At 37.6% G+C, this 26300-nt stretch overlaps 1 protein-coding gene across 2 annotated transcripts in view; it reads right to left on the bottom strand.

Annotated features, from left to right (window-relative positions):
- Dscam3 (Down syndrome cell adhesion molecule 3) overlaps window positions 1-26300 on the bottom strand; it is a 280870-nt gene that overhangs the window by 151978 nt on the left and 102592 nt on the right. For both annotated transcript variants that reach the window (XM_034326185.2, XM_034326183.2), the window contains exon 3: window positions 25505-25594. In XM_034326185.2, the coding sequence (XP_034182076.1) occupies window positions 25505-25592 (88 nt within the window). In that variant the 5' untranslated portion in view covers window positions 25593-25594. The remainder of the gene's footprint in view (window positions 1-25504; window positions 25595-26300) is intronic.

The raw sequence follows: 26300 nt of genomic DNA, 5'->3' as shown, positions 1-26300 counted from the left end.
ATTTATCTTGGTTGGAGACTAATCGTAAGATACAATAAATAGAAATTTTTCTGTTTCTTATATTTAGAAATTCCACGTGCATTAGTCATTGGCGTAACTTGGATCTTCTTCTCGGATGGGCCAGAACTCTTATAAATTTTGAGTAGGATTTGGAATTTTTGGAACTCTGCAATTCTGAAACTTTTTTAAATTTTAGAATTTTGGAAATTTGAAACTTGTGAGATTTAGAATTTTGGAACATTAAAACTCTGAAATTCTGAAATTTTAGAATTTTGTAATTTTGAAATTTGTAAAGCCGGGTATCCACTTGTTTCAAACGCCCGTATCGTATCACCACACCGTTGCGTATCCCTTTGAAGAGGCAGGCGCTGCATCGTTGCATGTCACAGCGTGCTACGGCTCGGTCAATATTTCTTCGTTTCTTGAAAGAAACGGTTCGGTAATAGGACTGGGTGACTACAGGCGAGGAGTTTCGGTTTGCTGCGTGCTGTTCCTTTGATAAGGAGATACGCAATAGGCCCATCCGAAAAATTTGTTGGTTCTTCACTTGGGTTTCAAGTTCAATAAATTAACATTTCAATTTATTTTAAATCTTGCGGTATTATTGGTCTCATTTCAAAATCGATGAAATTATTTATAAATTTAATCTAATTTAATTTAGACAAATTTTATCGTCTAAATATATTTAAACAGATCAATTATCTTCGGTGCTACGTTGTACATAAAAGAGCAATGTTAATAATCACCTCTGTGATTAATAAAAAAGGACAATGTTAATTTTCCAGAGATTTTTCCGTTGCCGAGTATCGAAAATTGTCGGTTTCTTGCCGTTCAAAGGAAAGGCTCGGGAGCCACTTGAAGTGTAAAAACAACATACCCAGGCGAAGACACGAAATGCTATGTCAAGTGGAAACATGACACTTGAGGCACGAGATAATATGATCTACAATCGGATATATCAGTGAGATAATACTAATGCAATGCCTGAACTTTATTATTTTTCATTCTTTATTTATAAAACTTTTACCAAGATATTTGTGACGTTTTTCTGATTAAAGTGATACCAAACACGATACGGTTTCTGTATTGGTTAAAATTCGTCGTAGGCGGTCAATTTGGAATTTTTCTGATGTCGTTGGCAAACGCTAGAGTACCTCCTAGTCCGCGTGGGGGAATCGAATTTGCATGGTACACAGGTAGTACCAGTCCGATGAAAGCAACAAGGGTAATAAATGATGACCTCTTCGAATAATAAACGGATTAAGTAAACTCGAACCCCTGGTATAAAACATATTTTTTCGTACTTTATTTCTCCAACAATAAGTTATAAACCGATTCTCAAAATTCCTCCTTTAACTTGCAGATGTAATAAAAGTTCTACAGTACTAAGCGACGGACTTCTACAATAAAGAAACAGCACGCAGCAAACTGAAACTCCTCGCCAGTAGCGGCCCAGCCCTATTGCCGTACCGTTTCTTTCAAAATTGACCGAGTTGTAGGACGCTGTGATACACAGCGATGCAATGCGTGCCTTTTCAAAAGGATACGATAAGGGCGTTTGTTACGAGTGGATACCCGGTTTAAACCGTCTCGATTCTAAAGGCTGGTTCTGACACGGATGGTAATTTAGTCGAGTGGCGAGTAGCTATGTACTTATTACTAAACCGTTTAGCGCATAGAAAAGTGTCCGGACTAGTACAGTTGAGCTTTGGAAATCGAGAGTACAAGATATAGCGCTTGACTAAAGAATTGCGTCCGGACAGGTCTGTTTGGAAGCCTAGTTAGTGGTGGAGGAAGCCTAGTTAGTGGTGGGGGAAGCCTACTTGAGCAGAAAAATCCAATGAAACGGATCTACTCGACTAAATCGTTTTACTAAACTACTCGACTAAACTATAGTGTCCATACATAGCAATTTACTAAATTATTCGCCACTCGACTAAATTACTAGCCGTATCTGAACCAGCCTTAAGAACCCAATGTAATGTCATAAATGGTCTACAAAAGATAGTAGTATATGTTCAAATAAACTAAACAAGGAAATATAAAATAACACATCCATGACATATATATATCTTTCTACAGAGGATCAAAAATCTTCACTAGGGCACGTGTCCCACCAGGATCGGAAAAACCAAGATGCTTACGTTAATATTTGACTAAAAGCGTTTAATAAATTTGTCTAATTTTCTGCTCTGGGATACAGTTAGAAACACATACAGGATTTGACATCGTGACACTTTGATATGGTGGAATGCGAAAAGGATTATTAAAAGATTGTAAATGGTCGTACCGAGCCAGCGCAGTGTTTGTAGCACACACGGTGGAGAAAAAGATTCTGATTATGTCTTGCATAAAGCAAGTCTGTTCTTTAATATTAGAAATTCCGTTGGCAACGTCAACGGAACAAAAACGTGTCCTGGAATATTTTGATCAGGAATTTTAAAGAGGCATATTTGAGTTTATAAATAATTATCTTGTTAATTTAATAACAAAAAGTTTCTTGCATGGAAACGAACTCGATTTTAATAAACAAAACAAGATTAAAAACTAAAGATACTGCGAGCTAAAAGCTCGCCAATTTCAACTTCCTAATATCCTTTCGATTACGACGTGTACCGGTAAACCCGATTTGTTGTGTCAAGCTGACAGCGCGAACGAACTTTAACATGCTATAACGAGCGTTACGCGTCGACGCGGCGCGGCGTCGCGATGCCACTCCGTGATGGATTAGACGCGAAAACGACGTATGACGGATTCGAAATGTACACTATACGACCAGTTTCAAGCTAGCATCAGCTTCGAATTATTCACGGGTTTATTGAATACTAAAAGTAATATTATCGTTGATTTAAGAAAAATATATATTTCCAGCAATTATTTAAAAATTTTTTGTAATATAGAATGATTAATTGCTTAAAATTCCTTAGAAGAGAAAACTGATATCTCTTTTCTTCAAGTCTAATGGTACAAAATCTAACTTATTTTTATATTATTAAGGAATTTTAATATTTTAGCATTTTTAATATTTTAATTTTCCCATTTTCCAATTTTCTAATTTCTAATATTCTAATTTTATGATTTTAGAAAAACCTAAATAAACCCTTAACACACTTATACTGATTGTGAAAATTTATAAAAATTGGAAATAACATGAGCATTAAGAATTCTGCTTCAAAGGGCTAATTAATTTTCTGTAGAATGTGTTGCAGCCAATTGATTATGATAACAATAATCGATTGATAATATTATCCCTAATTATAATATCGCGATTCCAGTGTATTAGAACAAGTCCAAAAGAGATGGACCAGATACATATTTTTTAAAGTATCCATCAAAAACGCCATTTGTTGGTATTGTTTTGTTTTAATAAAAGCTACTGGACGTGTCTATGAATTAAAAACCGACATTTCAACTTCTGGTAAGGACAAACATTCTTTTACCTAACTCCAAAAAATAAAATCACTTTGTTGTTTGGTCAGACGAATGCATCATTTTCATGAATTAAGTTTTAATAACATATAGGTACAATTTTAATTTATAACAGTGATGTTTCAAACAGCCACAATGGCACAAATAAATGATCCATCTATCTCGTACGATTTGGGACAGATGGACCACTCACCCAAAGTACAATATCTCAGTGTAATCAATATTATTTAATTTCCATTAAAATTTTTATTTATAGTCACGTTTGCACAAAATTTAAAAACATCTGTAATCATTGTGGAATAAATAAATAAATAAATGTTTAGTAGTTATAACAATATAATATAACATTTTTTGTTTAATAAAATAATTTTGTCGTTGAAACTTTTATAAAGATGGTCTATCTGACTCGCAGTAGTGAGGAAGAGATAAACCATAGCTCAAATATTTATTTTCTTTATTTTACAGCTATTTACATATTTACATAATAATTACATGTATAAAAGATTATCCACTATACAAATCATTGAATATAACATTTATTACTTTGAAAATATTCGATTTATAGACATTTTTGTCGGACTTACCCTACCATTTGAATAAAGTAATTGCACATTTATAGTGCACTATACATTTCTGTTTACGGGGTACTAATACCAGGGTAGTCTAGGGTGAATCCATAGATTTATACGCTCCTATCGCTGCGATCCGATACGAACGAGCAGATAGAGATGATGTGTCGCGCAGTCGCGAGCGTTTCTATGTATAAAAGTGTCGCGAGGGATGATACACGAGCGGAAATATCGCGTGGAGAAACGACGACCAGCGTCCATATCGGTAGATCATTTCGTCGAAGGATCGAGATTCAGGTCTCTTTTTCCTGAAGAAGGCACGCGACCGATGCGATATTCTATTACTACTGTTAAACTGAATTTAGAAAATTACCAATTCTAATTTTATTCATTTAAACTGATTCATTAGTCAAATACTATCAGAATATATAAAAAATAGTCAACAATTTTGCATCCCTCAAAGTAAAGTTCAGCCTAGTACAGTACTAGACGCTCTATTATTAGCCCCGAGTCCATCGAACCAAGAAGAAGAGAAAGGAGTCAAGTAGACTCTGGTTCACCACCTAAGCGGTGAATTAAATATAGTCATCGTAGTCGAGTACTCGATAAGTGGTCTAAAAAGGGCCGTCTGGGACACCCTTCGTTCGCACCCAATTCACCTTCCACTCTTTCACACTCTCTTGTCCGATCCACATGAATCGTCGTACCACACGCAGATATTCCCTTTTCTTATCAATTCATGTCAATTTAAATATAAAAAACTAAATAAAATTATAGGACATCCACAGATTTTCCAATTTAACCATTTTCATTTTAATGAAGTCTATCATAAAATCTAATTAGCACCTTCAATTCAAATAAATGCAAATAATTTAAAAAAATGATTCAACCCTAGAAACACGATGTTTGCTTGAAAACTGGGTGAACTTGTAGAAAAACTACTCCTCCTACGATTTCGATGATTTTTAAATATGTTGTAAAATTCGATATTTTAAACAACTTCTTTTCTCTAAGCCAGGCCTGTCCAAGTACTGTATGCGTCCACTAACTTGAGACAGGAGGCGGCGCCTACCGTTCTTTTTCTCTGTCGACGCGTATACCTTTCTTTTTCTCTGTCACGCGACACACTTCATTTCTACTAGTAGTTGTAACCTAGGAAGCGAATAGCGAGAATGCGTGTGGGTCAACTGTATAAGTGTGCGTGTCTTAGCCTGGCCCATCTAGCTCCGACCAATCAGACCCAATTCCTTAGGAGTCTCAACTTAGCAGACGCGTACAGTAGAGGAATTCACTCCTGGAACACATGTTTTAGGTCCCCTTCCAACGCTGCTCCTTCAAGTAAGATGGGGCGGTTCTGACTACCATCTCTCCGAGGAGACAGTACCGCCGCTAGGAAAGACGAAGAGACGGTAGTCGGAACCGTCCCATCTTACTTGAAGGAGCAGCGTTGGAAGGGGACCCAAAACATGTGTTCCAGGAGTGGATTCACCTACTGTACGCGTCTGATTGGTCGGAGCTAGATGGGCCAGACTTAGACACGCACACTTATACAGTTGACCCACACGCATTCTCGCTATTCGCTCTCTAGGTTACAACTACTAGTAGAAACTACTACTACTACTACTAGACGAGGGTTCGAGGTGAGGATTAGGCGGAGCGTTTCACACCTCGAGTCTCAACTTAGTAGACGCTTACAATACTTGGACAGGCCTGCTCTAAGCTATACAGGGTGATCCTCTCGCAGCCGGACACAAAGGAATACTGGCGACAATGAACCCCTTGACCCCACCATAAAGTGGTCCGCATTGTCACGTGTCAGCGGGGACCTATCCGGACCGAGACGACTCTGTGTGTCTTCATGGTGCGGTCAAGGGATTCATTGTCGCCAATACCTTTGTGTCCGGCTGCGAGGGGATCACCCTGTTGTTTGCGAGATAGTTTGCGAGATATTCGTGAAAAACTATGAGTACTAGTACACTGAATTTCGCCTGTACGTATACGTCTGCGACTATGTGTGCGTCAGCAAGCGACCCTTGCTTATCTACTGTTTCTGTCAACAGCACCACACCGTGCTACCGTTGATATAACGGGTCAGGTTAAAATCAAAGTTAACTACTAATTCTAATAATTTTGACACTGGACTTACGTGGAATATTAATATAACCTAACTTAATCTAATCTAGACATATAAGTAACGAAAAAAATTACGGATGAAGTTCCGAATACGAGCGGTCGCCGATCAAGATGAAATTTTGAGGGGCAGGAGGGAGGGGAAGGGGACCCCAAATATAAAGTGGTATCTTCGGCTTCCTATTAGTTTCCGAGATATTAATTAAAAACTTTCGTACAATATATAGAATTTTTCCTATACAGACGTAACTAACACAACCGTCTTCGTTGGTAGTAAGCTGACATCGTCAAGTGTCGAATAGCCGTTGACACAGCGGGGGTTCCAACCTGACTATCTATAGGGTGTCCTATTCAAAACTTTGGAGATACGATGACTGTTGTAACGTTTATCTAGCCTAACCTAACCTACGTATAAATCAAATGTGTTTAATTCCTTGAGAATTAGTAATAAAACATAAAACATAACGTAATGTAACTAAAAAAATAGATTTTACATGGAATACCCTATAAAAACGGAAGCCGATATCGCTGTGGCGTGAACGGCCGGGCCGTTCGACACTTGACGATGATGGTTGTTACAGCGAAGACGGTAGTGTTAGTTGCGTCTGTATAGGAAAAATTCTATGTATTGTACGAAAGTTTTTAATTAACATCTCGGAAACTAATACGAAGCCGAAGATACCACTTTATATTTGGGGTCCTCTCCCCCCTTCATCTTGATCGGCGACCGGTCGTATTCGGAACTACAGCCAAAATTATATTCCGTCAACATTGGTATTACTAATTGTGCACCATAAGATTGTCTGCCGTCCGTACTAATGTTGGCGGTATTTTATTTTTTCTGTTATTTATACGTCTAGGTTAGGTCAGGTTAGATTGTATTGATATCCCGGCCGTATTTAGGAGGCCGATCGCGCGACTCAAATGTTATAATTTAATTTTTCAGTTCACCCGTTGTATGAATAGGAGCTGGACTACATAGTGCTGCTTACAGAAACGGTAGACAAGCGAGCTGACGCAAAATTTGTTGTAGTAGTAACAATATTCTATCGCGAATATCTCGCAAACTAATCGAGTCTGACATATACGTAGCTTAGAGAAAAGAAGTTGTTTAAAATATCGAATTTTACAACATATTTAAAAATCATCGAAATCAAAGGGGGAGTAGCTTTTCTACAACTTCGCCTAAAATTGCAAATGAAATGCATGATACAGGAATCAAATCAGCATTCATTGATGATCGTCTGGACGTAAGGATGCGATGTATCGAATAATTACGCCACTCGACTCACAAATTATCATCGTTTCGCATAATTGCCAGGGAGAATTGTCCCGACAGAATCGAGAAGAGGCCAGGAGGATGTCGTCGAGTAGCCGCGAACACATCCGGTTTCACGTTTCTGCCGCGTCGATTTCCCGTTAAAGAGAGAGGAAAAAAATGAAGCTCCGAGTAATTATGAAGTAATACCAAGTGCAAATGTGAAACGTGCACACAGTAATATCTTTCCATGCTCGGACAGAATAATGCAATAACGTTCTGCTATTATTAACGTTCATGACTGCGGGGACACGAAAGGAGCTTTCGAGAGCCACTCGACTGTTTCCTGTACGGGGACCGCGACTCTTCATGTATCCTCGTTTTATTTTCCACTTTTCCTTCGTTGCCTTTTTTTCTCTTTTTCATTTTCTGTTTGCTTTAGCTCGTTGACTTCGAACTGCCAGAGATGGTGCACGAATTCCATGGGGAAAAGTTAGGAGAGACTAGAGTGCTTTGAATTTGTTAATGGTAGGAAGTAGTATTTCTGGTTTAGAAGTTCTTTGTAAAGAATATAACAGTTATGGAGCCTGTGCAAAAGACCTTTGATATTTTGGATGTTGAAAAAATGTTGATAAAATTACTATTAGAACACGTGGAATATTTACATATAAAATATCCAAAAATTTCCATTCAGTATAGGTTACTTTTGAATCAAGGGAGATGGTACAGAATTCATAATCAAAGCTTTGGTAATTTGAATAGTGGTCTTTTTAATGAAATCATTATTAAAGACATTTGCGTAACTAGGTAGGAGCCAGGATGAGCCCGACCCTCCTAAAAAATGTGAGCCTTCACTATTCTAAGATTTTAAGATCCAAATATTCCAGAATTTCATAAGTTTAGAATTCAAAAATTCAAAAATTTTAGATTTCCTACATTTTAAAATTATAAAAGTCCTAGTATAGCTAGGAAGTTAGCTGCACCTGATTTAGGCAATAAGAAAACGAAATAAAATTGAAATAGAGAAAAATCTAATCAAGAAAGTTTAATATACAAATAAAATTTTTCTTCATTGGACGATAAATCCATTATTTGAAATGGCACCCTTCGTTCAACGAATTTTTCGAAACGAAGAGATTAATTAACGAATAAGTATTTTCCATTTACTCACTCTGTTTTCCCAACAAACTGATTAATATTTATTCGATTACCGATGGAATATATATATCGCGAAAACTAATTTCACGCACGAGACCATGGGAATCCGATTTTAATCCCGCGTTATTATGTGCTCCCCAGTTCTTTTTCGATCCATCCACCTATTTTCACCCGTTTTCAGGATTAAATCGTGTTTGTGGCGTGCACTTCAAAGCGCTCGAAAAAACGACATATCGAGTTTGGTAGATATCCATTTCGAGCCACAGCGACGAATTAATTTCCCTGGATTACCTAGTTTCACGTGAATACGTGCACGCGCATCGATAAGAGCCTTCGTTTGTTTCTTTTCGATTCTTTCGCCAAGATCGAACTTGATAATACGACTGATTTGAGGTTTTCGCTTGGAAAAACAATTTTTTGAGCTTTCATTTAACTACCACCTTGCAATTGCTCAAATTTTAACAAACTCTATACATATATTACCTTCACAATATTTCGCTATTTTTATTTATTATTCTAAGTTCTTAATTACGAATATCATTATTTAGAGAATTCATTATAATATAGATAATGGGGTGCTTTAAAAATTCAAGTATCACATGATACTTGTGCCAAAGAATTTATTTTTATAGAAAAAACAAAAAAATAGGGTTTATTTTTAAGGGAAGAAATAGAATTTATTTTTAAGAAGATTCATTTTAAACTACAATAATTTGGAATTTTCTTATTTTTAGAATGGAAAATTTTTAAAAAATTTGAAGAAACAATTAGAATATTACTACAAGTCGGTAATATCGATTGAACATGATCGAACGAAAACGAGAACCGTTTTATCGAAAGTGGTGTTTGATGAACGATATCGCTAATGAAATTTGCGATACCTGGTAGTGATGAGTTCCGTTTTCGAGTAAATATTAAACACGCGTTTTAGTGCCTCTGGCGACTCGTGTTTTGCGGTTACGCAGTGCCATGAAATGTCCATCGGGCTCGTAATATCGCGGATAAAATCGATTTCAACAAAACCGTAACGTATTGAAGATAGATAGAATGACCTCCTGAGGGCGAATAAATTTAATCAGTCTTAAGATCTAATAATTTTTCAATTTAAAGCTAATCTGCCAAATAATTTCAAAGAAATTAATAAAAAAACATTTAACCCTTTATCAGAACCAAATCACTCTCTTGAAGAGTTAAAACCAGGGATATATTAGCCATCGGAAGTTCAAGAAAATTTGAGGTTTAATTATTTAAAATTAATTAAAATCAATGGAAATTAATTAAATCCCCCCTTAAAAATGTAAGTCTCATGTTCGGCCCTGGTTAGAACTACAATACACCTTAATTTTTGCAAACGTTTGACGACATAGTTTAAATTTCTGAGCATGTTTCACCAAGCAACCGAAATCTTGCTGATAATCTGTAATCAAGTAATCGACGAATCCTCGAGAATGATAATGGGATTACGCTCACACCGGTCACGACACGGATTGGCCCGTGTTACTAGATACCACGCTACATATCTCGTAAACTGAACGCTCCGGTCTAGGAACACGGTCACGTTCCGGTGGTTCAAAATGGGCGAGGCCGAGTCGAGTTATGGCTACGTAAGCATTGTCACCGAATGAAGTTGTGCGACGGTTGCGTTTCGCATCCTTCGTCTACGATTTGCCACCCTTATCGCCACTTTCGAAGAACATTCGAGTCAGGAGATTCGGCTGTAAACGAATGAAGCGAAACAGAGGATTTGTGGGGGTGGATAACCACAATTATGGCCTGCAGAATTATTCATTGTAAGGAATGCTTTTCAATTGTAGATTTTTAAATTTTGAGAATTGTAAAGTTATTGTATTGTAGAGGAGACGGTGGTAGGGTCGAATAATAGAATTATAGAATTTTAGATAATTATAACAGTGCAGCGGGGTAAGAAGATAGAAGAGTTAAATAATAAAATTCAGAATATTAAAAGGTGTAACCGTAGAATTTCAAATTTTGAGACTTAAGAATTTATAGCTTCGCAGAGTGGTGGAAGTGAAGAAAAGCTGAATAATAGAATTGTAGAATTTCAAATTTTGAGAATTGAAAAATTATAGCATTAAAGATCAGTGTCTGAATAATAAAATTATAAAATTTTGGAAAGTAGAACTGTAGAAGTTCGAATTTTAAAAGCTAGAAAACTATGTCCTTGCCGAAGGTTGGAAGTGTGGAAGAGCTGAATGATAGAATTATAGAATTTTATATTAAGTTAAATTATAGAATTGCAAATCTTAAGAATTGAAAAATTATAGCATTATAAATAGGAGAGTAGAAGAGCTAAATAATAGAATTGTCAAATTTCAAATCTCAAGATTTGAAAATTTACACAAGAACCATATGACATATGGATATCTTAATTACTTCCCTAATTATTCTCATTAATCTAATTATTCTCCCTAATTATTCTCACCAAAAAAATCACCAATTATATAAAATATTCCGCAACTAATACTACCTCGTATACAAACGATTGTACATTTAATTTAATATCTGGTATGAATTCGTAATATAAATTATTATTCAAAACCGATATTCGTATTTTATGTCTTCCCTTTACTCGTATTGTCAAGTTTGAAACCGAGAGAATTATTTTATCATATTACGCCAAATGAACGCTTGTTATTCGAGCCGCGTTCGAAATAATCATCACTCTGCAAGGGATGATATTAAAAACGCTATGATAGGGAAAACAGCGGTGACCTAAATAATTTTGTATCGAAGTTCAGCTCGGTTTGCTCTTTTTAAAATACTGACATCGGTGAATCGATGGTTTTCATTGATTCGAATAAAACTCAATAATAAAACGACAATTAAAAGAAGGGGGTGAGGGTTGAAAAAGACAGTTCCTCCTCGTTGTCTGGCTGTCGTGCTTCATTAAAAAAGGTATTCTTTCGTGAAACGTAAACGAGAAGAGAAAAATCTATGGAAAAACGAACGTGTAATACGACGTGAAAATGATCTACATTTAAAGCAAAAATATTGGAAAACCGTAACAATAGACCGGAGAAAAATCTGACAATTTATTCGACAAAGTTTTGATAATTATTATATTAACAATACCATTTGATATATTATACAAAGAAACTTGAAATATTAAAAGAATTTCAACAAAATTTTTCCAACAATCGTCATTATTGAAATAATTACTTATAAGAGCCTCTTTTGACCCAATTCATAAAAACGACTTCACCACACCTTTAAAATACGATAACAAATATGCAAAACCTCTTTCAGGTCACCTTTTAAACTTCCATTTAACAAACTTCCACAAAGATTTAACATCTCCATTCTATCCACCATTCTAAACCTCACAACCCTCAAACCACCCCTGGTTTCCTCATTCAAACAGCCTTCCAAAGAAATACTCGAGCTCGAAAATCCCTTCATCATCCTCAGCCAGTCAGAAAAGTCGAGGAACTGGTGAAGCGAAAAGACCGAGCCATGGAAGGTCGTCCATTTTCGAAGTGGACACGTAGCTTCGATTAATGCCCGTTCACGGTGATGTAGGGGTACACGTGTGCCACGAAGGGGTTGGAAGGGAAAAAGACACGAAAGGTGTGGGTGGTTGGGTGACGGCTAGTCGCACAAAGAATGGCGATCGAATGCGAGGCTGGTTCGGGGACAGAGCCAGTATCGTGATACTCCATCGGCCAGAAATCGATACGGGGATGGCCAGGGGTACAGGGATAGGGGTTTCACCTCTGTCCGTATTTTTCGCCAAAGCATCGTGGACATGGATGTTGCACGTAACTCTCAGCTGTTAACACCTTGTTAACCGGAAGATTACTATTAGATGCAAAATTTCCATCTCTTTCAACCCCTATACATTCTCACATAAAATAATTATATTTGATGAGTTCCTTGAATACGAGTCAGTAGATTTCAGATAAGGGATAATTAACTACCACTATTAATTATTAAGCACACGATCGATTATTTATCTAATTTAAAATTTCAATTTGATATCTTAAATTAATAATTCAGCTACATAAAAGACCACAGTGACCACAGTGACAGTACCTTAATTTTCGGACAGCGGACCATGAAGAGATCCCCAATTTTAATTTAACTTTTTATGCTTTGGGTCACGATTGACCTAGACTTGGCTGATCAAGGGTTAAAGATTCTAAATAAAAAATTCTCTATTTTATTTTTCAATTAATTGAATCAATCGAAGAGATTAGCGAGGCCGAATGAACCTCCTCATCCGTAAAAACGTGCATCCCTATAAATAACGAAGACGGAGCAGCGATGAAAAGAGCACGTTGACATGAAGGTAGTCCGCGTATCAGTCGTTCTAGACAGGCCTATTGATTTCTGATTGAGGCAATCGATCGATGCCAACGACCATATCGGACGGCTTTTTAACCGTTCCGTACAAAGTTTCGAGGCAACGGTGAAAATTATCCATTACAGGGACGGGTAGAGATAGGGCTGCGTTGAAATATTGACGAGTAAATGAGAGAAAATGGGACGAGGGAAATGACGGAGATGCTCGATTTTCGATTCGAGAGGTGGTACTCGATGGCAGCAAGAATTTCGCCAAGCGGTTCTTCAAATATTTAAACAAACCTCGCGAGACCGACCGGTTGCCTTTATCGGTTAATTTCGAGCTGACCGGAAGTCAGCAAATCGTCCTACCGTAAAACGCTGACGTTCAGGGTGTTCCCTAATTATACCGGTGTACAAGCTATCAGGATTTAGCTGAATCTCTTTTTTTTACAATTACATTTCTTCTTCTTGTTGGTATTATTTGTCAGCTAATTATATGTAGTTAACCCTTGAACAAATACAAAATTAAACTAAAATTAGGGCTCTCTCCATGGTCCGCCGTCCGAAGGTTAAGTGTAGTCCGGGACGAAAACAAAATCCATTAAGTTCATTTTGAAATAATTAAATGGAAATAAAGTAAAAATTATCACAATCCTCAAATTACAAATGGTAGAACAGTGAACTGGACAGAGACAGATAGGACAAGTGAATCTGAGCTTCAAGTGGAACTGAGTTAAGCTTGCATAGAGGATGATTTATTTTGCTTTTGAAATATCATTATCTGGGATTAATTGCTTATGCTATTTCCCTTACTAATTACCATCTTTGTAAGCTCTTGATACCTAAGTACATTATGAAGAAAACGATTTATAAATTAATAAATTGAGAAAGTACAAGATACTATGTATAAAAATCAAAACCATTGCCCAATCACCGCCCAACAATCTCAACAGCCACCCAGTTGCCCATCCTGTTGTCAACACTCGCCAATCCCAATCTCTCCCAACGGTTACATAAATCATCCAGATCGTCAGCATCGGCAACAGCATCGATAAAGCATAAAATGAGAGTCACTGGTCTGTTCGGTGCGGAGTGTTGGCACAGTGCTCGTGATCGATTACTCGTCATCCGCGCGCGATGTCCCGAGTTCGACGCCCACCGCCCGCTGCCAAACCAAACGTACTTCTTCCTCCTTTTTTCACCCTTCCGACCCCCTCCCAGCTCGTTGTCTCCTGCTCTCTTCCTCTGTTCCATTTCCACCATCCCCGGACCCCCCTTTGATCCGTTCTTCGCCTAGCATCGACCGTAGGCTCTAACACGTAGATAGCCGTTGCACGGTGGACGTGTACGAAACCGGAGTCTCTTCCTTTTTCCTCAGGTATACATGTGTACATGGCCGTTCAAAAAGAGTACCATAAGAAGGGTGGGGTAGTACTTTCTGTACACTGATTAATGCAACATTTATTTATATCCTAAGTAGGCTTAGGAGTTACATGGTAGTCATGTTAAGCCAAGTGTTTATGGAGCTACAATAATAAAAATTTTGCAACATTCTATCATTCTATTATGAATCCACTATGAGTTCACTATAAAATTTAAGTCAACTACCCACAGCAAGCTTCAAAATAAACCCCCTACTCAATTTCCGATCTCCAAGTGGCAAAATTATTTTTCCACCAGTAATATCTCGTTTTGAACGAGGCTGTAGCTGTGTACATGGTGTTAAAGGTGCAAGATAGAGTGTACCGGACTGTTTCGAGCGTCGAAGAGCGTCGAAAAACGGGGATACTTCGTCGTGGGGAGGAATCGATCTCTGCCAAATCAAACTTAAACCCCTCTGCTTCCTCCTCTTCGAGGTTCTTCGCTGTTCCAACGTCTACGTTATCGATTCCATTGAGTGGTCAGTTCAGAGAGTTGGTCGTTCGAAGGTGTGTGAAGGTGAGCTTCGTTTGGGAAATGAGAAATTTAAGAGCGTGTTGCAATCAGGAACGATAGGGTGTGTGTACAAAAGACAGTGTAGGAGGTGGGTTTCTCACATTGGCAAGGATAAATCGTTAGGATCTTACAATTAGATTAGAAATTTACCAGGTTAAAATTTATAATTCTGCTAATATATGTAATTTTTAGTTTAACAAATGGTACAAAAATTTTTAATTAAACAAATAATTCATTTAGAGTACATGTAATTTAATGCAACTCACTTTTTACCAAAAACTACAGCAGTCCAATTTAAACATTTGCAACGAGAGATATAATGAAGTTTTGTTGAATATTCAATGACCTCAATCAAAGTATAAAATAACACGCGAGCAGTAATGAAAATTACAATTACACGGTCAATTTCATTCCGTCTGTTGATGAGTGCGGACTGTTTATTTCTTTGTTTCTAACGAGATTCTTCGTTCAGTGCCATCTAAGAGTGTGTTAATGTGTGTGAGTGAGTGAGAGGCAACACTTCTAATGACTGCGGATGCAGCACAAACATTATACCATAACGACAACATAACATGGAGGTTTCGCCAGATACGAACCTCTACTCCCAAGACAATGTATTGAAAAAGACTATTGACTACAGGAGTCTTCCAACAAATTCCAATAACCCAATGATCAATTTCTCAAATCAGTTACTGCAAAATGATTTGCCCATAAACACTATGTAGAACCGTCTTTCTTTAATTTATTAATACATGCTTGGGACCCCACTCGGGTCCATGCGCATCAGTTTTAAACATACAGTAATTTTACAAATTGTAAGAAAATACACTGCTCAAAAGAAATATAGCATAGAAAAATTTTAGACAAAAATTGGCCAACTTTGACTGACGGTAACTCCGCGAAAAATCATAGTAAAATTATGTTCTTTTTTTTAATTAAAGCTTGAAATCTCTAATTTAAGATACTATAGTTCGATTTTAGATGTGATGCATCCCTTCCACTGTAACACCTTAAGTGTGAGGGCATGTTTGTTATGTTGAAAATTACAAAGTTTGACGGAATGCATGGACGTGCCACATTTTTTTTCAGGGATACTGTTTACAGAAACATAAAGTACAAACCTTCTTCTTTAATTTCTAAAAAAGAGAAAAGTCGCTGCCTTTTTTTTTGCAAAAATACAGCATTTTAAAGTAACCCTTGCGTTGATGGCATATACCGCCGGCATTGGCATTACCCGATGTGCACCACACGGCGGTTGCCGGTCGGATTTTGCACATTATATGGCCCTGAAAAGAGCCGTTTTTTGATGTGTAAGTGTGTGTGTGTCTAAATTTTAATAACGCGTGTTTCCTCCACGTTGTTGAATTACTATTTGCAGCCGATTCCTCATATTAATGCAAGTCCTAATTTCTTCCTGTCGAATGTCATTCCAAATTTGTATTATAACTTGCGACAAGTCTTGGAGATTGACAGGTTGTCTTGCTAAATTTTTCAACCTACGACCCATTATGTCCAATACGTGTTTTATAGGGTTCAAATCTGGACTTACTGCAAGATGTCATAAATTCGCGAGTAATGCCTGCGGTATGCGGCCGTGCGTTATCCTGCATAAGGATGAAATTTCTTCCTATGCGACGACTCGTTGGCAGCACATGAGGTCGCAAAATTAGACTGCTTCCACATCTTGCAGTAAGTCCAGATTTGAATCCCATAGAACACGTATAGGACATAATGGGTCGTAGGCAACCTCCGCGTGATGCACATCGGGGAATGCCAATGCCGGGGGTATATGCTAAAAATGCAAGGGTTATTTTAAAATGCTGTATCTTTGCAACAAAAAAATGGCAGCGATTTTTCTCTTTTTTAGAAATTGAAGAGGAAAGTTTGTACTTTATGTTTCTGCAAACAGTATCCCTGAAAAAATATGTGGCACGTCCATGCTTTCCGTCAAACTTTGTAATTTTCAACATAACAAACATGCCCTCACACTTAAGGTGTTACAGTGGAAGGGATGCATCACATCTAAAATCGAACTATAGTATCTTAAAGTAGAGATTTCAAGCTTTAATTAAAAGAAAAGAACATAATTTTACTATGATTTTTCGCGGAGTTACCGTCAGTCAAAGTTGGCCAATTTTTGCCTAAAATTTTTCTATGCCATATTTCTTTTAAGTAGTGTATAATAATTTTACATTTAGTATTGCTGCCTATAATATGTATAAGATATGTAATCTGTCTATCTAGGATTAATTCCTTCTGTAACGTTAACTTAATAAGATTATAACTATAATTAGTATGATTATAAACTAAAACTAAAACTTAAATGCTATGTGTATTCCTCATGTGGTTCAGTCTTCTGATTGTGCGAGGTACCTCTGAGGTTGTTAGTGGTGCTTAAATGTCAATCTTATTTGTTTTCAGGAATGCTAGAACCTACGCACATGCAGCATCAAACGACACCTATCCCAGAAAAGATCAAGCGATAGTTATTGAATCGAAAAATGATATTACCATCAAGAAGTACATAACTGCCTTGGGAATGATAGTAAAACCCAACGACATCAGTGGATTCGTCTCCCAGATCTCAAACAACCGTATTTGCATATTTCTACCGAGCAAAGAAATTGCGAATAATCTAACAGAAAAGCATAAGCCACTAACAATACATGGTACAGAAGTAGAAATCCGGTTTCTAATAAATAAACACAAACGAATTATATTATCCAATGTTTGTCCTCTTATTCTACATTTTATTATTGATGAACACTTTAAAAGATTAAACATTAACCCTATAACACTAACCCTAGGAAAAAAACTATTGGAAATAGGTATTAATTTAAATAATAATACACTAGAATTTTAATACTAATCAATGAACTTTATTTTGAGAGAAACTTGGAAGATGTCCGAATGGTTCGAAAGCTAACGCTAAAGTGAAAAGGAAGTGAAAGCCATGGGCGAAAAGCCCTTAAGAAAAACTTAAGAAAAATTAAAAATAGAAGTGCCCGGAGTTTATTACAGGTAAAAACTTTGCAGGTCCATCGGTCCCCAACCTGAGGACCGTTAAAGCAAACAAGCACATTGTCAGTATCCTTCGACACTCGGCCTATTTCTGTAACTAGATTATTGCCAGATAATCCAACAAAAACTACTTCTTAAAATATACAACACAATCTGGATCGACGCAGTATTCCCGGACAACTGGAGAAAAGCCACAGTTATTCTTATTCTTAAACCGAACAAAGATAAAAATAAACCTGAAAACTAGAGGCCAATTTCATTAACATGCATCATGTGCAAACTCCTCGAAAAAATAATTAACTGCAGGCTACACTGGTTCCTCGAATCGAATAAAGTAGGTATAAACCATATCAAAGTAGGTTCAGAAATCATCATAATACCGTAGATCACCTCATAAACTTAGAATCCAATATCTGTGACGCGTTTATCAACAACGAGAGTCTAACAGCTGTATGCATAGACAGAGTACTTAACACCCTCAATGCCTTAGGAATCAATGGCAACATGTTCCATTTTATTCAAAACTTCCTAATAGAAAGAAAAATACAAGTCAGAGTCAATAACGAGCTCTCAAATTCAACCACCATCGCTAATGGCATCCTACAGGAATCAATTATAAGTGTTACGTTATTTTTGGTAAAGATTAATGATATCATAATAAATCTTAGAGCGTCCGCTAAAATGGTTTATCTTTGCAGACCACCTCACATTCATATGTAAAGGCAAAAATTTAAGCACTATCCAAGAGCTAGTACAGAATTCCCTGAACAATATTCAGCAATGCTTGAACAGATCAGGACTCAAAATATTTGCCGAGAAAACAGAGTGTATCCTACTTACAAGAAAACGCAAACCTCAACCACCGCCAAAGTTACACATCGATAACCGCGAACTCAAGTATGTCAAAGAAATTAAATTATTAGGAGTACATTTCGACCGAAAACTCACCTGGATAACACACATAGAAAATATCAAAAATAAATATATGGAAAGACAACCTTTAAAACCCTAGTACACCAAAAATGGGGAGCTGACCAAACCACTCCTTTAAAAACCTATAAAGGTATAATAAGACCAATCATTGACTATGATTTAAGTCAGGCCTGTCTAGCCTGCGGCCCTTTTTTTCTTTTTAAGTTTTTATTTGCTACATATTTACACTATTTACAGGAGGCGCAAATAAAACTACTAACAAAAGCCTTAGAAATAATAACTACCTAAAAGTAGGGCTCAAGAGAGCGACCTCGCTTTTAATCAATATTGGAGCTTCGGAGTTATAAATGCGATTGGGATGAGCGACGGTAGGCACAAGCCGTAATGAGTTTTGTCGCTAGTTTATATAATTAAGCGCTGGGAAAAACGAGAAAAAACCTGCGCATCTTTAAATGGGTGGGGGGCGGAATTGGTTAGGCTGGCAGCCGTACAGAATGGTCAGGGGACGCTAAGGACAATCTTACTATAAGGGGTTTGAACGAGAGGGTGGAAGTCGCTTATCGCCGTATTCGCGGATGCGGGGAACGTCTGAGGCGGCTTCTTCTTCTTATTTCGTCAATGAATTTGGCGTCGTTCGAAAGCCACTAATATCTGTCATTACTTCTGTGGGTATCGTCGCGGTTTCTTTTGAGTCTAACCTGCGACCTGCGGGCCAATCATGGCTCGGCTCCCCCCACTCCTCCAATTGGATTCCCGACTCTTCCAATATTTGACGCGTATTCCTAGTCCTAGCTGCTACAAATACAAACAGCTGTCCAACTATTGACACTACTGAATGGTGGGGGAAGTCTTAAGCGGTAAGAGTGGGAGCAGTGGCTCTTTCCCTTCTACTATATGTATCAGTTGAGGCTGGTTCAGACACGGCTAGTAATTTAATCGAGTGGCAAGTAGCTACTTACTACTAAACCGTTTACCGCATAGAAAAGTGTTCGGACTAGTACAGTTGAACTTTGGAAATTGAGAGTACAAAGAACAGGGTGATCCTCTCGCTATGCTATCCAAAAGAAAGTGCCGCCACAATAGAATGTAGAAGTCGACATTTCATTTCTGTCATCGCTTACTTGACCCCTGCAGCGAAGACGGCTGTGTGCGTAAAAATGTGTGTAATGAGCAAAAGACTCCCATTTAAGCGCTGCGGAAAACAGAATATTTTCTTAACACATTTTCACGCACACAGCCGTCTTCGCTGCAGGGGTCAAGTAAGCGATGACAGAAATGAAATGTCGACTTCTACATTCTATTGTGGCGGCACTTCCTTTCGGGTAGCGTAGCGAGAGGATTAGCCTGTACAGTAAAACCTGGATACAGTAAAAGCTGGATATATGCAACAAACATTGGGACCCAGACGTTGCATATATCCAGTCGAGGTGTCGAATCTCGGGTTACACGCGACGAGCAGCCAAGCGTGAACGTGGAAAAGGATAGACAGTGGCGGAAAAAGAGAGGTCCGATGATCAAAGGAAAGAGCCGAAACGTATCGGTGTGACTAATACTAATTGAATCAAAAAACTTTTTTATTTTTGACTTTTTTTTAATGAAACTTGTACTAGCGCATTGGTGAGATTTTTGTGATTAAAGTGGTATCAAACACGATATAGTTTGAATTATAATTACTTGCTAAAATTGATGTTAAAAGTGGCGAAAAGCAAAGGACGATTGGAAATGAAAACCGGTTGCGGTGTCGGCTCGGGTTTCAAACGTTGCATATATCCAGCCGAGGTGTCGATTCTGGGCATTTAAACGTTGCATATATCCAGCCGAGGTGTCGATTCTGGGCATTTAATGTTTCATATATCCAGCCGAGGTGTCGATTCTGGGCATTTAAACGTTGCATATATCCAGTCTTGGTACCGATTCTGTGTCCGTACAAATCGTTTGTACCGTGCCGCGTTACCTATTCTACGTTCGTACAAATCGTTTGTACCGTGCCGCGATACCTATTCTACGTTCGTAAACGTTGCATGTTGCGTGTTTGATGTATCTGTGGTGTACGGCCTGCCTTATACATATGTACAGTTTTATTATTATTTTAATAAATAAATATAATTCAAATCATATCGTGTTTGGTACCATCTTAATCAGAAAAATCTCACAAATGCGTTAGTAAAAGTTTCATTAAGAAAAAGTTAAAAATAAAAAAGTTTTATCGTTCAATTAGTATTAGTCACACCGATATTACGGTCGGATCATATTACACGGTTTCCTCGCCGAGCGGCTCGGTTCGGCTTAGGGGGATCCCCCCAAGTGGAGGGGATAGCGATGTTGCATATATCCAGCCAAACTTTTGTTGCATATATCCAGCTTTTACTGTAAATGCAACCAAGATTGGGACCCAGTGGTTGCATTTATCCAAGCGAGGTGTTGAATCTCGGGTTACACGCGACGACCAGCCAAGCGTGAACGTAGAAAGGGACAGACAGTGGGGAAAGGGAGAGAGGCCCAATGATCAAAGGAAAAAGCGAAACGTATCGGTGTGACTAATACTAATTCAACTATAAAACTTTTTTATTTTTGACTTTTTTTTAATGAAACTTTTACCAGCGGATTGGTGACATTTTTCTTATTAAAATGATACCAAACACGATATAGTTTGAATTATAATTACTTGCTAAAATTGATGTTAAAAGTTGGCGAAAAGCAAGAGAGATCGAAATCAAAACCGGTCGCGGTGTCGGCTCTGGTTTCAAAGGTTTCATTTATCCAGGCGAAGTGTCGATTCTGAGTCCGTACACATATGTTTTGTATTCAGCCGACATGTCAATTCTGAGTCTGTACACATCTTTTGTATTCAGCCGACATGTCGATTCTACGTCCGTACACATCATTTATATTCAGTCGTGGTGTCAATCCTACGTTGTTTATTCTATTATTATTGTTTATAAATATAATTCAAACTATATCGTGTTTGGTGTCATTTTAATCAGAAAAATCTCACAAATGCGTTAGTAAAAGTTTCATGAAGAAAAAGTTAGAAATAAAAAAGTTTTATCGTTCAATTAGTATTAGTCACGCCGATATTACGGTCGGATCATATTACCCGGTTTCCTCGTCGAGCGGCTCGGTTCGCCTAGGGGGATCCCCCCAAGTGGAGGGGATAGCGATGTTGCACTTATCCAAGCATTCTTTCGTTGTATTTATCCAGGTTTTACTGTATATCGTTTGACTGAAGAAATGCGTCCGAACAGGTCTTTAAGGCTGGTTCATACACGGCTAGTAATTTAGTCGAGTGGCGAGTAATTTAGTAACTTGCTATGTATGGACACTATAGTTTAGTCGAATAGTTTAGTAAAACGATTTAGTCGAGTAGATCCGTTTCATTGGATTTTTCTGGTCGAGTAAGCTTCCCCCACCACTAACTAGGCTTCCGAACCGACCTGTCAGGATGCATTTCTTTAATCAAGCGATATATCTTGTACTCTCAATTTCCAAAGCTCAATTGTACTAGTCCAGACACTTTTCTATGCGTTAAACGGTTTAATAGTAAGTAGCTACTCGCTACTCGACTAAATTACTAGCCGTGTCTGAACCAGCCTTTAGATAGGCCAGTGTCTACCCCCTTAAGTATTGCTTATAACTCAGCCAAAGCCTAAACACTTAAAAAACTCGATACAGTGCACAACATAGCTCTTAGAATTATTTGTGGCGCTCATCGCACTACCCCCATAAATAGTATAGCATATCTAACTAAAAAAATGCCATTATACCACAGAAGAACCTTACTCAGCTTAAGATATGCAACTTCAGTAGCAACCATATCCACTAACGCCGTATACAATAATACCTTTGACAAAAGGTTTACTATGCTGTACAGCAGACACCCTAAATATACCGTCTCGTTCTATCAAAGAATCCACAAACACTGCATCGAACTAGATATCCACCTTCCACCACTCCTAGATCGAAGATCCCACAAGTCGGCATCAGCATGGACCATCAAACCACCAACCACCAACCCACAACTCTGCATATGTATAACAAAACACAAAGTAGCTCAGCAGAATACAGGGTAAGGCTTTGGAATGATACCACACTTGTATTTTATTCAAACTGTAGGTAAAGAGTGTTTAGGGTATAACCAACTAAAATATGAAGTCCTAACGTGCGGAAATGGCAATGTGTGAAGTTGTGGTATATCGAGTTTTCTAGCTTTCCTAAGCTAATTTATGGTTTAAATTAAAAAAAAAATTATATTATTTCTACGTAGCAGACAAAAAACTAACCGAACCTTATTTTTCTTTTTACGCCTTCTTGGTGAAATCAGCCGGCACCACGTGAAGGTGAGGAAACGAAAGGTAGATTTCCTAGTGTTGGATAGCTCCCTTTGCTCCCTTAACTCGAAGCTCCACCCACTAACGTCTGCCCATTTTTGTCCAACCTTTATCATTTTTCGCGATGCCCAGCGCCATCTTCTTGCAAAACTTATCCCAAAAAAGGTGAAAAAGATCGGTTTTCGCGATTTTCTATATCTGGCACGTTGAACTTTCCGCACGTTGACACTTTATATTTACGTCATCCCTAACCTAACACATATATACATATGAAGTTTAAACACAATAGGAGTGTGGTATCATTCCAGAGATAAGCCGAATATAGATACCTATTCCACAAAATATGTGAGAAATATACGGAATGTGTACTAATATACACTGAGGCATCCAAATCTGAGAAAAAAAACAGGCATAGCAATTGTTACACCATCTATCACTATACAAATCAACACCCCATACATATTTAGTATATTTCAGCTGAATGCCACGCAATATTAAGAGCTGTTCGGAATATTAAAGACATGCAATATAGTAAATGCATCATCTTTGGCGACTCCCTAAGTGCCATAAAGCTATACAAAACATGTCAACCACTAATGGAATAATAAGAAACATACACGAGCTGTATAACGAATTGCTAAATTAAGGAACATCAGTATGGATACCTTCCCATTAAGAAATTCCAGGTAATGAAAGGGCTGACAGGGCAGCCAAAGAAGCATTGTCTCTTGAACCCACTGAAATAATATCGGCCGAACACATCGATTTCTTAGCGCGTCTAAACAGCCACTTTAAACGGAAATGAAACGAAAAATGGAAAAGGGACATTCCATCCAAATTACGCAACCTTACGGAAAATTTCTACACAAACCACGACACAACCAAATTCAGTAGAAAAGAACGAATAATAATCAACAGACTACATATTGGATACACGAAAATAACCGACAACTTCATCCTAAACAAAACTCCTCCACCGATTTATGAATCGTGCCAACAAACCATATCTTATCAGACTGTAAGGATACAGAAGATACAAGAAATCGACTCGAAATTCCCAACCAAGTCAGTGAAATATTCAAGAACGAAGAGAACCTGAAGAAAGCAATCAAATTCGTGCAAAAATAAAACCTCACAAACGAAATATAAAACTAGTAACCGTGATCGCTAATAACCAAGAAGTTAATGCGATCCTAAACCCCCTCCCCCCAAAAAAATTACATGGTAAATGTATGCTGTATGCTGATGAAGAACAAAGTAATTATACAATGAACCTTAACGGATGTGATACTCTTTTGATATACTACTTCGAATCATTGTTCCTCTAGTTTACCCTACGTTCATTAACCGATCGTATCAATTCCCAAAACAACCCTCTGAGAGAAAAAATGAAACCCCTTTTGAAAACAGTTTTCTCCTCCATCAATGTTTCAATAAACCAATTGGGCAACATTGACGAGCAAGAAATCATTATGAACTCATCGATGCTATCGCTGTCGTAGGCCGTAGCTTATGAAACGGAATCCAAATTGCTCTCTGCCGTTGGAAAAAGATTGCAGATTGGCCGGTTCATTGTCTTAGGGGTTGGCGTACAGTAAGAGCCTTATCTGTTCATTAATCTATACACAGTTCGAGCCCCTGACACGTCCCTCGGGTATACACAAACCCCTTTCCATCGCTCACCGGTGCCGGCTATTATTAAGGCTAGAGAGAGCAGAGGGCGTGCAAGGTCCAGGAATAAGGGCTGCGCCGGACACGAGTCGCACCTCGACCACTGCCAATTCCCTATTATCCTTGGCAATCAGCCATTTTTCCTTTTTACCTGGATGTTTCAAGGGATTCCCGTTCTTCTGCAGTTAGAACATCGAATTTGTTCGAGAAGGATGGTGCTTCGAAGAAAGGATGCCTTTGATTGCTGGCAATAGGGGATGGTCCGTCTTATGACCACATGATTTTCAAGGGTAGTCGATGGAATTGATTTTAGACACGGAAAATCGAATTCGAGGAATGTTTCGCATGATGTTTAACCATTTGCGATTCTATTTTTTATACGTATTAAGGGGTGTTAGATTTTGATTTTGGTGAAAAATTACGAATTTCGTAAGTACAATTTTGTTTTATTTTCTTAGGAGCAAACTTTGAAAATTCGTCAAGAATATAGTTTCTAAAATTTTTGAAAGCCCTCTCATTAAAGTAATCAAGGATACAAAAGGAATCAAACAAAAATTTTTAATGATATCGCTTATAATTCCTGAGAAAAAGAATATTGAATATTGGAAAATTTAACTTATCAGAGTGAAAATCATGAAAATCAGCGTTCAACCCTAAAAGGATAACAATAAAATAAATGGTATACAGTTAAATAAAAGTAGCTTCTCAAACGTTTCGATATAGGATCGAATGGTAAATTACCAATAAACTCGATGAGAGATACTCACCAGTTAGAAGGAACAGTAGCACGGTCGGATCCATTCCCAAAGCCGAAATTCGTCGGACCGTAATCAATTCAACGCATTCTCGGAACATTCCTGGAACAAGAAACGAGCTGGTCAGAGGGTGAAGCAAGAAACATGGGTCAAAGGTGGCAATGCTCGAGAACCTCGGTATTTCCCAGTGACAAATTCCATTAGCACCGATATAAGCAAATGGATGTTCAATTAGTAACACGTTCTCAACCCATCTTCTGATCAATTAACATGAAAATACCACCGTGATATAATTTATAAAATATTCAGTGTTTATTAAAAATTGGTATGTTAAATAAATTTTTTTTAATTTATGAGGTTTTAATTTATAAAGATTTATTTTGATTTATCAGATTAACAAATTTATAATAATATTCGAATAGAATTTAATCTATTTTAAAAACTGGAAGAAAATTTTGTATGTTTATTAATCGTGTGGCATCTTAATAAATTCTAATTAAACTGAATTTCTATGTTCATTTACTACTTGTTAGAATTTATTATGACACTTGTTCCTGCATTAATGATAATACACGGTTCCCAGTAACCCCTTTTATTTAATAAATTCAAGCGAACGTAGGTAACGCTTATTAGCGTTAACTGACTTTACAGGGGGCGTTAACAGGCACAGAGAATCACACCGAATTAGCATACTACCCCTACATCTGTTGACCATTAATCAATTAGCGTGATTTCGTGTGGGTACCCACTCGCTACCGCGCAACGACTGTTAGAAAGCAATAGGATATATCCCTCGTGGAAAATTCCC

This window comes from Osmia lignaria, chromosome 3 (assembly GCF_051020975.1).
Source record: "Osmia lignaria lignaria isolate PbOS001 chromosome 3, iyOsmLign1, whole genome shotgun sequence".
Taxonomy (NCBI): domain Eukaryota; kingdom Metazoa; phylum Arthropoda; class Insecta; order Hymenoptera; family Megachilidae; genus Osmia; species Osmia lignaria.
Note: the sequence above shows the minus strand (reverse complement) of the source record. Positions and strands in the feature narration are given on the sequence as shown.